Source organism: Grampus griseus, assembly GCF_964374135.1.
Source record: "Grampus griseus genome assembly, chromosome: 1".
Lineage (NCBI taxonomy): Eukaryota > Metazoa > Chordata > Mammalia > Artiodactyla > Delphinidae > Grampus > Grampus griseus.
Genome location: NC_139017.1, coordinates 76,265,502 through 76,282,769, shown reverse-complemented (window position 1 = coordinate 76,282,769; position 17,268 = coordinate 76,265,502). Strand labels below are relative to the sequence as shown.

At 49.4% G+C, this 17,268-nt stretch overlaps 2 protein-coding genes across 3 annotated transcripts in view; both read right to left on the bottom strand.

Annotated features, from left to right (window-relative positions):
- ANKRD35 (ankyrin repeat domain 35) overlaps positions 1 to 3,352 on the bottom strand; it is a 19,917-nt gene extending 16,565 nt beyond the window's left edge. The window contains exon 1 of the mRNA XM_082671575.1: positions 3,323 to 3,352. The gene's annotated coding sequence lies outside the window, so the exon portion shown is untranslated. The remainder of the gene's footprint in view (positions 1 to 3,322) is intronic.
- ITGA10 (integrin subunit alpha 10) lies at positions 1,451 to 17,268 on the bottom strand (the record flags this gene model as incomplete). 2 transcript variants are annotated; one of them, XM_082671558.1, is made up of 30 exons in its annotated part: positions 1,451 to 3,013; positions 3,323 to 3,436; positions 3,713 to 3,808; positions 5,365 to 5,478; positions 5,625 to 5,705; positions 5,966 to 6,079; positions 6,250 to 6,334; positions 6,773 to 6,862; positions 7,022 to 7,098; positions 7,249 to 7,341; positions 7,491 to 7,632; positions 7,787 to 7,872; positions 8,069 to 8,182; positions 8,612 to 8,754; positions 8,851 to 9,017; positions 9,753 to 9,883; positions 10,184 to 10,387; positions 10,521 to 10,664; positions 10,886 to 11,034; positions 11,263 to 11,407; positions 11,638 to 11,711; positions 11,850 to 12,015; positions 12,218 to 12,368; positions 13,019 to 13,167; positions 13,326 to 13,453; positions 14,167 to 14,281; positions 14,508 to 14,599; positions 15,195 to 15,304; positions 15,504 to 15,615; positions 17,159 to 17,268. In XM_082671558.1, 30 exons carry the CDS (start codon positions 17,208 to 17,210, stop codon positions 2,948 to 2,950), a joined length of 3,504 nt encoding a protein of 1,167 aa, XP_082527684.1. In that variant the 3' UTR covers positions 1,451 to 2,947. The 2 variants fall into 2 exon arrangements, with proteins under 2 accessions (XP_082527684.1, XP_082527685.1); XM_082671559.1 differs by lacking the exons at positions 14,167 to 14,281; positions 14,508 to 14,599; positions 15,195 to 15,304; positions 15,504 to 15,615 and having other exon boundaries at positions 17,159 to 17,210.

The window sequence follows — 17,268 nt, the reverse complement described above, 5'->3', positions numbered from 1 at the left end:
GAGCTGCACTCTGCCTGTTCAAGTCTCATCTCTCACTACTTTCACAAACAGTCTAATGCTCAGGCTGCTCCAATCTACTACAGTTCCCTTCCCAACTGGTGATTAATCCTCCCTGGAATGCCTCCTCTCACACTTGGTGGCCCCTCAAGACTTTTTTTTTTTCTGTAAACTTTTAAAGTCCCTCCAACCTCACCTAAAAAAGTGTGCCTCTTGTGTGCGACACATTTCTAATACTGATATGTCGTCTAGCGACCAGCTCTCTGTATTTTCCATTATATGTTTACATGTTTGTTTCCCCTACTAGACTGGGCTCTTTGATGGTAGGAGTTGCATTTTATATTATTCAAATTGCCTAGCACATATTAGGTGCTTAATGTCTGATGAGTGAATGAACAAAAGAATGAATAAAGGAACAAAGGAGCAACGATGAGAAGAAAGCAACACCTGTGTGTCTGAGGAGAGCCTGGTGTTTCTACAGTTGCTTCTCAAACTGGCTCTGCTTCAAAGGAAGAAAGAGGTAACAGGCTTTTTGAAGAACAGGTTGGGGTTAGAGAAAGTCCCATTCTGGCGCTGAGGAAGAGAGAAGAGAGGGATCTCTAGGTGGAGAAAAATATTAAGAGTGCTTTTTTAATCATGTGGAGAGAGAATTAGATGAACCAGTCCTCAAGGATACCCATCTCCCTTTGCAGGCTGACTGGGGATAAAGAGGGGAAATCTGTCAACATAACCATGGCCTCAGTCCTTGCCCCAGAAACAAGTGTGCTGCATAAATGTTGATCAAACTATAGCCTATATGAATTGTACTAAGGGCCACCATGGATCCTCCTGCCACAAAATAACTCACCAGCTTGGCACAGAATGGTTGTCCCAGCCTAATAGGCCAGGTAACTATAACAATAGTTACCATTTATTAAGTACTTACTATATGTTCACTTTACTTGAATCATCTCATTTAGTCCTCACAACCCTAATAAGTTTAAAGTCAAGAAAGTCAAGACATTGAGAAGTTAAATCTGTTCAAGGTCAAGCAGGATTTAAGTGGTAGAGCTTAGATTTAAACCCAAGTCTGTCTTCATTCTTAACCACTGCTCTACACAGCTTTTTATCTGAGCCTCAGGGTAGTTATGACTTGCCCAAAGCCACTTAGCTCATAAATGGCAGGCCTGGGATTTCAGTATAGGCCTATGTGTTTACCGAACCTACACATTTTACACTATGTGCTCATTTAAGTAGGTGAGGATTGCAGGAGGCTAGAGTACATCTCCAGTGGGAGAGTCACAGAAAACATTTCAATACTTCATAACCTTGCCTTCCAGGGACTCAATTGTATAAGGTCTCAAGGTAAACCGAGACTCCACCTCTCACCGTTTGTGAGCAGTCTATATCCCAGGGAACTCAAAGAGAGCCAGAAGTCATTTGACACTGAACTTTATTTGTTCTGACCATCTGATATACTGTCTACCCTGCTAGGAAACAGAGACAATGCTGTCTGCAAAAGGCCAGAGACATGCCAAAATAAACACTGTGACCAGATCTCAAGAACAGCCCTGGAGGACAGAGTCTGTGGCGGCTAGTCAACTGCCCAATCGGGTCCCCTCTCTTCTCAGCTCTGAATGGGTGCTGATTCTTCAAATGGCTGTCAGAGCTGCCCTCTGGAGACCAGTAACTAACTTTGGTGTCCAAAGTCTTGATTACAGAGAACTGTATGTTACCCAGTTGTCAATGAGAATCCACTTCTCTTTACTGGCCATGACCAAAAAATGGGAGTCAGGTGGTGGGGTGGTCCAGAGATAGAAACTAACTTGAGAATTTCCAGTAAACATCAGGCAAGGGCTGTCCAACTGATTGTACCAGAGAAGCCCTACAAGGTATGGCTGGAGATGCCCCAGAAACATTTCCTAGGAGATATTTGTGCTATATAAACAGTGCCAAGTAAGTAAGGGCTTGCTTCCCAGAGACCTTTTGCAACCTACTTCAGCTTCTTCCTTAATTCAGACCCCATGGGGCTGCTGCTTCCCAAGTCTAGTAAGGTGAAAGGGTTCCACCATCAACTCCCTTCTCTCTAGTTTCTATAAGGAGGCTCCAAGGAGGGCTCATGAGTGTGTGAGGCCTGAGAGAGGAGAAGACTGCCTAGGGTATCCAGTCTTCTCTGTTATTCCAGCTCTAGCCACGTGGGGGCCCCTGGCTCCAGAGAATCGGGCACCCAGCTCTGGCTTTGCTCCCAGGGAAGGCTGGAGAGTTGGCAAACCCTTGCCCAGAAGGCCTGGGGCAGCTCCGTTTCACCAGCACCTGAGGGCGGGCGAGTGCACCACGAAAGTCTCAGGTTTCAGGGGGATGGCAGTTGCCTGTCTAAAGGCTTCTCTGTTCCTTGGAATTGTACAGAATGTCTCTTGTGGCTTTTTCTCCTCCCTCCTTTTTTCCTGTTGACTCTCCCCATCCGGCCCTCTGAATCACCAGACTCCACAGGAAAGCAGCAGATGTTGACTTTACTTCGTTCAAGCCAACGTCAGCTCTCTCCTGTGGAGTGGGGAGAAGGCAGGAAGGTGAGAGGTGGGAAATGGAGGAAGATAACCCTCGTCCTTTCCAAATTGTGAGGGAGGATGTAGAGGGAAACTGAAAGAAGTCAGGGACCTAGGCAAAAAATTCTTAATTCCTGGGGATGGGGAAAAAAGGACCCTACACTAAGGTCCCAGTGTTGGCTCTGGAACCAGGATGGTAAGGAGGGAAGCACAGGGTGGGAGTGTTTAGTGCCAGCCCTTCTCGTCTGAGGTAAGGCCTCATCCCTTGCCAGCAGCATCCTCATGACTCAAAGGTCAAGTCAGGCTGCAGGTCTGGGGAGATAGTCCAGAGGCTTCTTCCTGTCCCATCTGAGCCCCCAAACCTCTGCTGTTATGCAAGTCTTTTGGAGAAGCTGCCAGGGAGGACTTTCTAGGGCTTTATTCTACATTCATTGCTCCAATTTCTCTTCTCTTTTTTCTTCCTCAGGGATTTTCTTACGGGCAAAGAAGCCAAGCTGTAGGGAAAGAGATAAGAGTCTTCACCAAATGCCCTGCCTGGGGACCCGGCCAACAGCCCTTAGATGTATCTGAAGTCTTCAATTTTGTTCTGCTTCCAAAACTGAGATTCAAATTTATTTTATTTGGCTTAGTTTAGTTCAACCAACATTTGTGGAGGACAGTGAGGAGGACAGTGAAGGAGATCTGGGCATGACACCCACAGCCTGCTTAGCTGCCCAGCACAAATCCGGTTCTCCCGGCTATAATCAAGGATTCCTTAATTCATGAGCACCATGCCCCATACTCCCCACGACAGCAGTGCTTACCTTCCAAAGGCAGAAGACAAGGAGAGCAAGCAGAAGCAGCCCTCCCAGGACACTGCCAATGAGGATCCACAGGGAGATGAGGACAGGGCGGGACTGAATTACCTCCAGGAGGCTCTGCATAGGAAGGAGAGTTGTTTTTTGTTTGCACCGTTTTGCCCAGCTAGCCTCACCCAACATTGTAGCAAAGCCAGCCGCAAAATAGAAGACTAAAAGGAAAGAGACTGAGGTAGGAATGGAGGCAGTGGGACCCCACCATTCTGATTTATCACTTCTGACTCCCTGACTGCTGCCTAATGAAGACACCTCTGTTCTGAAAAATCTCACAGGTGCCCTTAGGCCACTGCCACCCTTACTAGTTCCACAGTTCTCAGACTCAGTCTCCAGCCCCACCTCACTCCAACGGGAGGCTTCAGTCAGCTGTAGGACACTGCCCTCCTCAGTTCCCAGCTCGAAGGTGCTGACCACTGTCAGAGACTTGAATTTGGCCTGTGAATGGAAAGACATTTAAAGTGAGCCATCATCTGAACTGGGAGATTGGGATTGATTAATATATGTATAAAAAGGATAACTAATAAGAATCTGCTGTATAAAAAAATAAATAAAATTCAAAAAAATTAAAAAAAAAAATAAAGTGAGCCATCATCAGGTGATAAGGCTCTCAGAACCCTAATGGCAAAGATGAGGCTGAGGGGCACAACTTCCAGGATGTTCAAAACCAGAGGAAAAGGTTGGAGACTGATGGGGAAAGAAAAGAAGGGTAACAGATGGAAAGCCTATGGCCCTTCATATACTCTGTTTGCTCTACCTGAAATGCATTCAACTCCTCTTTCTTTGGCTAACGCCTACCCTTCCTTTAGATGTCATCCCCTCTGGGAAGTAGGAAAGTGTTCCCTCCTAACCCCCATCACCCTGGATCAGGTTATAATATTCTGTTTACTTCTCTGTCTTTCACCTCTGAACTATAAGATCCTTGAGGTCAAGGGTTGTGTGTTAGTAATTTATGTGTCCCTAGTTTCTCAATAAATCTTTGTTAAAAGAATAAATAAATGAATGAAAAAAGGATACCAAAGAGAGATAAAGAGAGAACCAGACTTAGGGAAGGATGGCCTGTCAGACTTAACTTCCCTGAAAGATGCCTACATCCCAGGGATCTTGTGTAATTCAAAGTATACAGAACACGGGAAAGCACAATATAAACCCCTAGTACTAAACAGCTGTTATAATTAAGAGGTCATTTCCCTGCTCAGGAACTCACATGACTCCTGACTGCCTATCATATTAGGTTCTATTTCATCTTCCTGGCTTTAAAGATCTTTGATAATCTAGATCTCTTTCACTATACAATATCACTTCCCACTACCCTCCATGCTTACCCTGCATGTAATATCAACTATTTACTCATTCATTTAATAAAAATGTATTAAATCACTACAATGAGTTAGGCATGGTGCTAAATGTTGGGGATATTCTCCTCAGTGTCTACCTAATAGAGGGCTTTTTATATAGCAGGCATTTGATGGGTTGATTGAATTTAGGTATCCTATAAATGTTGGTTGGGGCTTCCCTGGTGGCGCAGTGGTTGAGAGTCCACCTGCCGATGCAGGGGACACGGGTTCGTGCCCCAGTCCGGGAAGATCCCACATGCCGCGGAGCGGCTGGGCCCGTGAGCCATGGCCGCTGAGCCTGCGCGTCCGGAGCCTGTGCTCCGCAACGGGAGAGGCCACGACAGTGAGAGGCCCGCATAATGTCGGTTGATTATTGATATAACAATAAGATATGATAAAATGGAGGAAAATACAAGAATAGTAACTAGCTTCTAGTGAGTTCATCTCATTATTCACTTAGTCTTTACAACAACCCTATGAAGTAGGTCTTTTCTTCCCCATTTTAGAGATGAGGAGAAAGAAACTTAGAAAAATTAAATAACTTTGTGAGTAGGAGGCAAAGCTCGAACTTGAACACGAGTCTGTCTACCGGAAAAGGCTATGCTAAAGTCCCAGATAGGAGCAGCAGGGGAAAGCAGTGGAAAAGGAAAAGTTTACCCTTCGGAAAAATTCATTGTGAACCAGCCTCAGTAGTCCAACAGAGACCTCAGTCCCCTTTGCCAGTCGCCCAAGGTGGCACCTCATGACCTGACACCGGGAATTGTTCCCATTCTACCAGAAGAGAGAGACACATCAGGACGCTGGGGTGGAAATATCCCTCACTCCCCACTCTACTCTCCAGCCCAAGGCTCCAAACTCTACTGCTCCCCCCTGCATTCCCACTCCGTACACCTACTTCGCCCTCTTGTGACTCATACCAGCCAGCTTGTGTGCTGGAGCTCCTCTGGATGCACAGGGGGCTCTGGGGGCTCAGTCAGGTTCTGCACTGTGCAGCTTGCCTAGAGGAAGATCCAACTTGAGGGACCCTCTTGATGGTGAGAGGCCGGCCACTCCAGGCTGAGCAGGAGCACACCACCCACACTCTTGTAGTTCTTCCCTGGGTGATCCCTTTCTTTCTTCTCAACGAAGCGAGGTATGTGAAAGAAAGGCGCCCCCAGGGAGGGAGGAGCCCTAAGAGCAGTGACCCAGGACGCTGGGAGCTGGGTGAGTCCACCAAATCAAGAGGGCAGGGTTCCACACGCCCCTAGCCCAGACTCACATTGTTAGTGATGACTTGAGACAGTGACAGGAAGTAATGGCCCCCATGGGCCATGGCTGGAAGGAGGGCTGAGACGATGAGGCCACTGACCACATAGCAGCCAAGGTTCTGAACCTAAGAGGAGGATTGGAAATGGGAAGAGGTGAGAGGCAGAGAAAGACTCTTCCTCATTCGTTCCCCTTTACCCTCAATACCACTGAAATCTAAGAGAGACTCCTCCCATACTTTGCCCAGGAACTCCTCCCCCTCCCTCTGCTTATGCCAAGGTCCCTCCAGCTTCTCACCCTAAGAGTGGTTTTGAATTCAGGGCCGGGGCCCACTGGGAGGGTCCCATATGGGTGAACCTCATAGCGGTGCAGAGTGGACTCACTGCGTGGACACCAAGTCAGGAAGCACATGGTCACAGCCATGACACAGACACAGGGGCACATGATCAGCACACAGACATGGATTCAGGGAAGGTAGGGCCAGCACATGGATAAAGAGATAGGGGTACATAGAGAAGACAGAAATGAGACATGACATAGACTTGGTACAAACTTTATGGCCACACCCCATATCCCATCACACCAGCTCCAACCCCCAGGGCCCAGCAAAGCCCTACAACTAGGATGCATAAGTACTACACCTAAGAAAGAAAGATGCTTAAGAGAAGCTTCAGCATGAGTGGGACTGAGGGCAAAAAGATAGAGCAGCCCTAAGGGTTTGGTGTTTGGGAACACTGAAGCACATGGAGGGAGAGGGGGGAAACATAAAGAGTATGAGTCTGGGGTCAGAATGGGGTCTCAGTGGGGAGCTGAGCCATACCTAGAGAATAGGAGGTGAGGCTCATACTGGATGTAGGCTGAGGTCTGGGCTGTGTTATCATGAAGCGTGCCATTTCTCTCCAGGCTATTGCTGTAGGGTCAGGGGGAGAGGCTCGCATCCCAGCCCTGTCTCAGACACCCCTCTCTAGAGTAAAGGAGTCACGCTGTTTCCACCCCTGCTCCCACCCGCACACCACCACCACCAAGACCCAACAGGAGAGGCCTGGGAGGAAATGCCCATTGTTCTCACCTGGTGGCAGTCAGCCTCACAAGGACCTGGCTCAGGAGGAAGGAGCAGCTAAACTCAAACTCTAGCAGAAAGGTCACCTGGGAGAGAGGGACATGGTAGATTTCTCCTCATGGGACAATACAGAGGAACAGGAGCCCTTGTGTGCCTCCTTTCCTAAACTCCCAGGCCCTGCAGATTCCAGCCCCTGATCTCTCAGAGGCCCTTTCTCATCCTGGGCCCCAACTCACCTTGGCTCCAGCCTGGAAGACAGGATGCCCCACGCTGCAGAGGCGGGCATGAGGGGAAGGGGCTGCACACTCCACCTTCACTGGGCCGTCCCCCTGAGAGCAGAGGAAGCGGGGTGGAGGCTAAGGTGGGGCTGCAACTGCCCTCCTGCCTGCAGCCTCTAAACACTGCAAGCCTTTCCCTAGGGCCCCTCACAGACAATACCCCAATTGTCCTCCTCCCAAATTCCCTCCCCCAAGGGCACCTGAGGAGTAAAACTGGATAGGTGAAGGTTTCTGGAGAAGCTGAGACTCAGGCTAGTGTTGTAGGCATTTTCCTTCCTGTTCTTCAGAGTTGCTGACACCAGCACTTTCCTGCGACCACCTCGAACCACGAATGGGTCCTTCCTAGGAGTCGTGGATAAAAGAGAGACCAGAGTTGAAGGAGCGCCAGAAGCCTCGCTTCTGTCTTCCTGGGCAAGAAACAACCCTCCATCTCCCTTCAAGTCCCTTCTGATCTGTCTCGGGTCACCCCCATTTGGCCAGTTCATGTCCATCCCACCTGGAGCCTCTGATGTTCATATTAGCTCGAAGTACCAGATCTGTGACACATTCATTGTCAGGGCCACAGTCCTTCGAGAAGGGGACCTAGAGGAGAGAGAAGGGGCTGAGGGCTGAGAGGAAGGCGTGGGAGAAAGGAATGGGATTGAGGGAAAAGTGAAAAGAGTGGGTGCCCAAGTTAGATTTCACTGTGATCTCATGTCTCCTCCCTCCCCTTTCTCTTGAATTCACTGAGAAGGGCAGTGTTGGCACCCAGGGCAGGGCAGGGCTTGGCACTTCTGACCAGCTTTCGTATGGAGGTAGGTGAGCCCTCATCCAGCACAGGCCCTGGTTTTGTGGTGTTGTCCAAAGCAAAGGTCACAGTCAAGGCCACTGGCCGGAGGTAATCTGATGTATCCTAAGAGAAACCAGAGTCAAGGATCATGGGGAGCCAGGATTAGGGATACGACCCAGGAATCCTAGCAGAATGTGATAATTATGGCGATATTTACGGAGCACTTTCTGTGTGCCGGGCACTGTCCTAAGGTTTTATCAATACTATTACATTTAATTCTAAGACAGCTAACTCCTATTTTGTAGTTGTTATTATTATCCCCCCTTTTCAGGCAAGGAAACTAAGGTTTGCAGGTTATATGAGTTGCCAGAATTCACAGGTGGTAAACGGCAGAGCAGGATTCAAACCCAGATCAGCCTGACTCCACAGTCTGATCTTTCTCACTTTGCTGACTCTGGCTTTCTTGCCGATCCAGCAGAAAGTCCTCCCTCTGATCCAGCCTTCTTCTCACTCCCAGGCCCTGATGCAAAGCAGTTCCTGCCCCCTCCTCACCAGCACATGGAAGTGCAGCGGCTCACAAGTGATAGTCCCCACACTGAGCCGGAGCCGCCGAGGGGACAGCCTCTGGCCAGAGCCGTCAAACGCTGCACGGGCTCCAGCTGTCCACTCATCCAGCGATGCTGTGAACCGCACATCTGAATGGGGCAGGCAAGAGTGCAGGTGGAGAGGGGTCCCAAGATCATGGCAGGCAAGGGGTTGAGAGCTGCCTAGCATGCACTCTAGTCACTCACGGAATTGGCGATCCCAGCGACCGGGAGTGCGGGAGGTCACTTGGAAGCAAAGGGCTGCGGATAGGCAGGCTGCCTCCTGGCTGCGTCGCTTGCAGTCCCTCTGAACCACACTGATGGCTGGCGGGGTCACATCCAGTGAAGGGGCCAGGTGGACAATGGGCCGGGAGCTGGGAACAGGGTGGGAAAGAAAGTCTAGCAGAGGGAAGAAAGCCCTTTGAGAAAGGCAGTCCCCAGTGTTTGCCTCCCTGAGGTCAAAGGAAAGAATAAGGAGCTAGGGGACACATGTGTCCGCCTCCCCTGAACCTTCTGACAGAAGTAAGATAATAGTTAACATTTTTTAAAAAATTAATTTATTTTTATTTTTGGCTGCCTGGGTCTTCACTGCTGCGTGTGGCCTTTCTCTCTAGCTGCGGCGAGCAGGGACTACTCTTGGCCTTGGTGCATGGGCTTCTCATTGCGGTGGCCTCTCCCATTGCGGAGCATGGGTTCTAGGTGTGTGGGTTTCAGTAGTTGTGGTACGCGGGCTCAGTAGTTGTGGTGCATGGGCTTAGTTGCTCCGCGGCATGTGGGATCCGCCTGTACCAGGGATCGAACCCTTGTCCCCTGCATTGGCAGGCGGATTCTTAACCACTGCACCACCAGGCAAGTCCCAATAGCTAACATTTAATCAGCACTTGCCGTGTGCTAGGCACTGTGTTTAGATCTTTTCACAGATTATAGCGTTTAATCCTCACAACAAACCTCTAAGGCAGGTACGATTATTATTCCCGCTTTATAAACTAGGAAACAGAGGCACAGAGTAAGTTGATCAAGAAAGCCAAATATAACTTTGTGATTCCAAAGCCCTTGCTTTTAACAGCTATGCCATGCTGTCTACTGCTACCTGAGCTGGGGCCACTCACCTGAGCAGGATGGCTGCCCCTTGGGCACCCACAGCAACATCTACCAGGTCATCTCCATCCAGATCTAACCGGCCATCCACACTTCGGCCAAAGTAGCTGAGGGCCTGTGGCATGGAGACAGCAGCAATCCGCTGAGAGGGAGAGAGGAGACACTGAGCAGAGACTCACACAACTGGTTGCCCAGGCCTCCCACCTGGCTTTTTCTAATTCTCCCCTCAGGCATGAGGAGGAATGAGAGGAACTTGCCTGTGTTCAGGAGTCTCTAGTAGAGCAACATGTTTCCTACCCCACCGCCTCACCTTTTTGACTACTGATAAAAAAGGCACTTGTTCAGTTTGGGTCTCAAGCCCAGGGGAGCAATGATAACCAAAGGGTGCACCTCCTTTCCCCTTCCTCCCACCATGCCCCTGCCTCGTCGGGGCATTCCTGACCTGGGCAGGACAGGGCTTGACTCCACTCTGGGTCCCGTGATAGAGGTACAGTGCTCCACGGTGCCCATCCTCCAGGGGCGCTCCCATAGCCACATCAGCGAAACCATCTTGGTTCAGATCAGGAAGGGCAGCCATGGCAAAGCCAAATCGAGCATCCTGTGGGGGTTCTGGCTGAAGTGTTCCCTGGAGTGTCAGCAAGGACTGCTGGTGGAGGTGAGAAGGCAGAAGATGCTGATTTGACAGTCCCACCCTCTCAGCCAGCCCTCAAATGTGTGTGCCTTCCCTCACTCCCTTTGCCCCCCACAGACAAGTTCTAGGGTATCCCAGCAAGTCTCACCTGGCCCACCAGATACACATAAACACGTCCTGTCTCCTTGTTCTGGGGCCCCAGGAACATGGGGGCAGCCACAAGCAAGACGTCAGTTGTTCCATCCCCATCCGTATCCAATGGGCAGAGCTCACTGCCAAAGTACGAGCCAATCTGGAGAGCGGTGGGTAGTGGTGACCCCAGAGGAAAGGGAAGGCAAGATTATGGACAAGTGGGGAGCACCTGCCAATCTGGTCCTCACATCCCTGACAGACTCTGCCAACCAGAATTCAACACAGACTTTTAAGGCCCCTCTCTTGTCCCTTCACTCTCTTCCCCCACAGCCTGAAGCTCCCTCAGGAGCCAAGGGTCTCACCCTCCCTTGGATGCCCTACCTGCTCCCCCTGGAGGCTCTGGGCGACCCTCACAGCCCCATCTTTCTTAAGCTGGAAGGCGATGACCTTTCCTCGATGTCTAAACCGAGGAGCTCCTGAGAGAAAGAGGCGGCGTCCACCCCGCAAAAGCATGGAGGAAACTGAGTAACCTAGAAGTGGACAAGGAACCGGAGGTGAAAGGGAAAGAAGATGGGGTCAGAGTAGGAGGTTTCCCTAAAGGCACAGAAGGGGGTCCCAAAGGAAGGTAGCAGGAGATCAGTGAGAAACTGCATGAGTTAAGAGTGAGTACCTTATACCCTCCATCCCACCCCCCACTGAGGAAGCATTTTTTTTTCCCCCCTCCACCATCTAATCCTTTGCAGCTCTCTGCTACTCACCCAGGTAGGCTGCATGGTTCTGCAATGCAGGGGGGAACTCATCTTCCAGGGCCGTCCGTGGCGGGAAGAGGCGGCGACCTTCTTCAAGCCATAACACTGAGCCCCCCCAGTCATAAGCCCCTACCATCCCGAAGAGAATCCCATCCTGTAGGGCAGAACCAGATGGGGTCGCTGAAAAGACAGTGGGGAATAAGAAGAAAAAGCTCTCCAGGAGTGAGAGGGTCACTGAGGGCATGCTGGGGTCAGTTGGTGGGGTATGGGAAGGTCAGCATGGACATTGGTTAAAGGAGGAATCCGGAAGACCCTGGGGTTGAAGCTGTCTGAGTTAGAGGCTGGAAGGAGTCAGATGTTGAGAGGGGTCAGAGTCTGTCCAACCTTTAGCCGATGAGTAGAGAAACCAATCTGAGACATTTCCAGCCCAAAGGAGCTTTCATTTTCTCCGTGGGACCCTTGAGTGTGAGAAAACATCATGAGGCAATATAAGGGAAGACAGTTTCCCCTTTGACCTTCTGAACTTATTCCAGAAGCCCACCTATACCCCAGAACTCCCCCTACCCTGTCCTCTGTTTCTCCAGGGTAACCATTACCCTCAAGGCCAAAAATCCGGTCCCCTAATGCATCCACAATGTCAGTCAGTGCTGCTTCATCTGTGACATTGAAGAAGAATCTGTCGTCTGGATCACTGGCAATAGCTCTGATTTCCCGCAGGAAAGCGCTGGGGTCTCGCTGCCGCCGGAGGTAGTGACCAAGGACCTGGGGTCAGGAGATAAAGGTGGGGTCTGCTAGCTGTGTGCTGTGAGACGGTAGAGCTGTACAGGACACAGCCAACTAAAGAGAAGAAAGGGAATACGGCTGATGTCTGGGAAGGGGTCAACGTCTGTTTTCTTAAGTTCCCAGTCCTCAGTGTCACCCTCCCCAATCCCTTCTATCCTTCCAGATCCAGAGCTGTTCTCACCGCAATCCCATAGCGTGTCACTCTGCCAGCTTCGCAGGCCTTTAGTGCTGCAGGAAGTTCCTCTCCATCATGTGACTCTCCATCAGTGACAACCACCAGTAGCCTGGCAGCCTCTGGTCGGCCCCCATGGGACTGACTGAATCCTTCTGTGCTGAGAAGAGAGAGAAAGGAGTGAGGTGTGATCAGATGTGTGCAGATAGATACACATACACACAGTACTTAACACTGTCGGCAGTTCACTGAGGCCAGGCCTCTTGCCTTTTAGCCCATCTCCCCAACTGTCTAGCGTAGAGACTGGCATACAGTAAGAGCTCAAATGTCTGAATGTCATAGAACATATAGAGCAGCATATCATCAATGCAAGTAAGTATAAAATCCATTCACTCATAGATTCATTCAGCAAATATTGTATTTAGGAGGACAAATATTAAGGGAACGTAGAATAAAGGAGAATGGTCAGGTCAGAGGAGTCTTCCCAGAGATGAGTTTTGTCACGTTTGGAAAATGGGCTAGGACATGAGTGGTGGAAAACCCGAGGGCCAAGAGCAAAGTGGGAGTGGAGGTATATAGACAGAGAGAATTCTGTCTGCAGAGATAAATAAAGCAGAAACATGGAGAGACACAGACAATTTGTAGAAATGCAATGAGTGCGATGACAGCCAATTTAGCCTTCCCCCACCTACATTAGTGTGCAAAAAAAAATAAGCTGGCAAGACATCTTGGGATGTACACGTACACACTGCACTCCAAAGCCTCCCCTAACCCTTCTGGCTTCCCACACCCCCCTTCCCAGTGCCTCACCAGGCCATCATTATTGCTTGAGCAGTCTTTGTTTCTCGTCCCTCCCGCCGGCTCAGGTTCCTTGCTGCTCTCACCACTTCTTCTTTGGTTCGGAAATCTCCCAGGGACCACTCATGTACAGAGCTCTCCCCATACTGTACCAGTCCCACCTGAGAATAAAGTGTGCACTCTAATGGAGTGTGGGGGTGGAGAAGGTATGCGAGGGAGGGGAGACGAGCACCTGGATACTACTGAAGATGCTACCTACATTTATCTCCTCTCTCCCTGTCTCTCCCCCTCCAAGCCCATCCATGTCGCCTTCTCTTACCTGTATCTGCTCCGGGTCAATAAATAATCTCCCTACTAGTCTTCGCAGGAAGGTCTGAACTTCAGACCAGGGGTAGATGCTGTTGGAGCCGTCCAACACAATGACGACATCCATGTATGTGGGACAGCCTAGGAGGAGGGGTATAGTGATGGGGAACAGAGGGGTAAAGGACATTGGGCATGGGGACAACAAGGGAAGAGGTCACAGGAGGGCACATTTAATTCAAACATTTATTAGGCACTTTTACATATAAGGAAGATAGTGTGCCAGGTCCTGGGTAAATATAAAAATGTATAAAAGAGAAGATGGGCATATATACAATTGACTAAAAAAACAAAGAAGAAGGAATCAAGCGCTAGTAGAAACATAGCACCACTCTATGATGTGAGAGAAAAAAGGAGGGTCAGTCCTGATGGTGGAGAATCAAAGGAGGCAGCGACTGAGAAGATACTGAAGACTGGAGATGTTTGAGGAGAGGAGACAAAACAGGAAGGCATTTGGGTGGAGAACACTTTAAACAAAAAGAGATGGAGGTATAAAAATAGATGACACATAGGAGAATGGTGAGGTGAAGGCTATAGCCAAGGTGCAGGGTATGAAGGGATATAGTGAGAGCTGAGTTTTTGAAGTTGATTAAATCAGTTCATGGAGTCTTGACGACCTGGTAAAGAGTCTGAATTCTCATCTGTTAGGAAACATGGAGCTTTTGTGGACATGTTAGGTAGCAGTGAGGATAAGCCATGCAGTTCCCCTGTCAAGCATCATACCCTGTGGCCCCATCTTTTTCCCACCCTGCACCCCATTCTAGGGACTGAGTCCTCAGCCCCTTCTCCTGGCTCACGTTGTACAGTGGGTGCCAGGCTTCCCTGGGGCCGGAACGAAGCATCTACACGGGCACATATCCCAGAACTGAAGACAGATGAGCCACAAGCACGAGACCAGAGAGGGGCACAAGCCTGGGGATGGGTAGAGGAAACAGTTACTCCCAGGCTTGGGAGGGCATCCTCAGAACATGCTCTTTGTCAAAAGAGGCATTGAGACCACTCCCCAAGACCCCCCTCCTTGCTTTCTAGGGTTTTTAACTCCTTGACCCCTCCACACAGACCAGTTTCCCTTATCATACCACCCTTTTCTCTACCACAAACCGTCAGAGACCCCGCCACCACCCTTTCCTTAGCTTACCATGAATCCCCCATCACCAACTGTCTCCAGTAGAGACATCCCCAGGTGCATATTCACAGCAGGACGAGATGAATTTCCCAGTGGATAGTCACCTGGTTGGAGTGGAGTGGAAGAGCATGAGATCATGGGGTCACAGATGGGGTGACTGAGTTCAGGATGATTTTGGAAGAGGATGAGAAGAGGTCCGGATCAAGTCAGGAAGAGGAGTACGTGGGATATGGAGGTAAAGAAGTAAGGTGTGATATCACTCATATGTGGAGTCTAATTTTTTTTAATGTTATCTATGAACTTATTTACAAAACAGAAACAGACTCACAGATTTTGAAAACAAACTTATGGCTACCAAAGGGGAAACATGGAGGTGGGAGGGATAAATTAGGAGCTTGGGATTAACATACACACACTACTATATATAAAATAGATAATCAACAAGGACCTACTGTATAGCACAGGGAACTCTACTCAGTATTCTATAATAACCTATATGGGAAAAGAATCTGAAAAAGAATGAATATATGTATATGTATAACTGAATCACTTTGCTGTACACCTGAAACTAACACAACATTGTAAATCAACTATGCTCCAAAAAACTTAAAAACAAAAAAAAAGTGAGGTGTAAGGGGTCAAAGCTACTAGTGTATCAAGGTTAGGGGTTAGGAGTGGAAGAGTGAGGAGTCTTCTTACCCAAGTGGCCCTTGGCACATGGGGCATTGTGGGAGCCCCCTACAGGGCAGCGATAAACATCCCCCCTTCGGTCGCCTGAAGGCCCATCCCAGGGCGCACCCACCAACATCCTGGGAGGAGGAAATGAATACAAGCATAGCGTAAATATGACACTTGAGATAGGCCAGAGGGAAAGGGCATGGTGACGGCAAGTCTAGAGCCCCAGCCATTTCCAAAGAACCAGATTAGTTTATATTTCCATCTACCTTGCCTCCCCCTTAACAGCTCTATCACAGTCCCAATCCCACGGCCCCCTGGTTTCCTCCTCACCATCGGCGTCCACCCCCAACATGTTGTAAGACACTGTATCCAAATTCAGCCTCCGGTGGCCCTGGAAATAGGCGTGGGTGATGCACGTCCAGGTTAAAGGGGGAGCAGAGACCTGGGGGGCCAGGATCATAAGGTTAGCAGGAATCAGCCAGAGAACCTAATGAATGCCCAGAGGTACAACCAGAGAGAAACCGTGGAGGGAACTTTTTGATCTCAGCCTATCTCCCTTCTTTTTACTCATAAGCTGCCCTGGACTCTGTGAATGTCATATACTCCAAGCAAGGATGATTTTCTTCCTGTGTTTGGGTCCAGATGTCTAAACTGTGGCCCTCTGCCATGCTGTTGCACAGATGTATTTCCATTCCTATCCCCCAAATTTCATTTACAGACATGTCTGGAAGGGTCAAGTTCCCCTTTTCTACATCATTCCTCCTACACATCCTCCTCTCCAAGCTGTGAGGGTCAAAAGAGGGAGAAGGCCTTTCTGCAGCCCCAGAACAACTATTCCTTACAAATTCTCCGCAAACCCAGGACCATAGGGAAAACAAGAGGAGGTTAGTGAACACTGCATGTCTGGGTCTCTTCTTCTCTTCCTGTCTCTTCTTGACTCCCAGTATCATTGTTACACTCTCACTCTCTTTCTCCAATGTCTAGGTCTCTGGCTGATTCCAGCCCTGGAAACCTCAGTGGTAATTAACTGGGTGGAGCCACTCGCCTACATCCATGGTTTGCCATACATCCTTTCCAAGGGTGCCATCACTCCCAAAGTTTCTCACGATCCACTTCCTTTGTAATTCATCCCCCCTCCCAACTGCCCCCTGCCTACTTGCATTTCTTCCTTAACTCTCAGCCCACTCTAAAGACCCCCTCCATCATGTTCTTGCTGACTCTTCCCTCCCAACCCCAATCTGTTTAAAATCAGAGCTGGTATTTTAGGAAACGAAGATTACAGGGCACTGATGAGGAAAAATTCCAGGCCTCTTGTCCCTCCCATGGTTCTTTCCCTGTGACTTGCTCCTTCAAGTAACCCCCACTCAGGCCACCCCACCACCACTTTCACCAATGGCTATAGCTCTGTCTCAAACCAAGCTCATTTTCAGAAAAGTGTTTTGTATGTGAGCCTTTTTGCATCCAGGAAACTGTCAAGGCTGTATGACCAGGAACTGTAGCACATTGGTTAGATAAACCCAGAGTTCTGACCACACAGTTAGTCAGTTATGTCTCAGGAACCCAGAGACCACCAAGGGCAGGGAGAAGTAGGGAGGGGGATAATAGTAATCAGACTAGCCATGTGGAAGTTCACATCATGTTTCTTTTTGGTCGCCTCACTCTTCCAGGGCTTAGGACAAAGTTTTATTTAATTGGACACAAATATTACACAAGGCACTGGACAGCTTCAGCCCTTGCCAGGCAGTCATATGTGTGGGCAAAAGAATGCAAACCCATGCGCATGTGTACGCACACACCACACACACACACACATACACACACACACACACACACATACACACACACACACACACACACACACGAAACATAGAATCAGTTAACCTCTTAACCTAACTCCCAAAGAATTTTAACCATAAAGATCCCAATGCTAAACAATCCATATATCTTTCGTTCCCACCAGAAACCAAGAAGTTAACCTCCCTCACCTGTCAGGAACATCAGGGGCAAGAACAGGTGGGGGATGAGGGGGAACTCCATGTCTGGATGTTCTCTGTCTGCGTGAGAAGTCCTCTGTGCCTCTGTCCCTCTCCTTCTC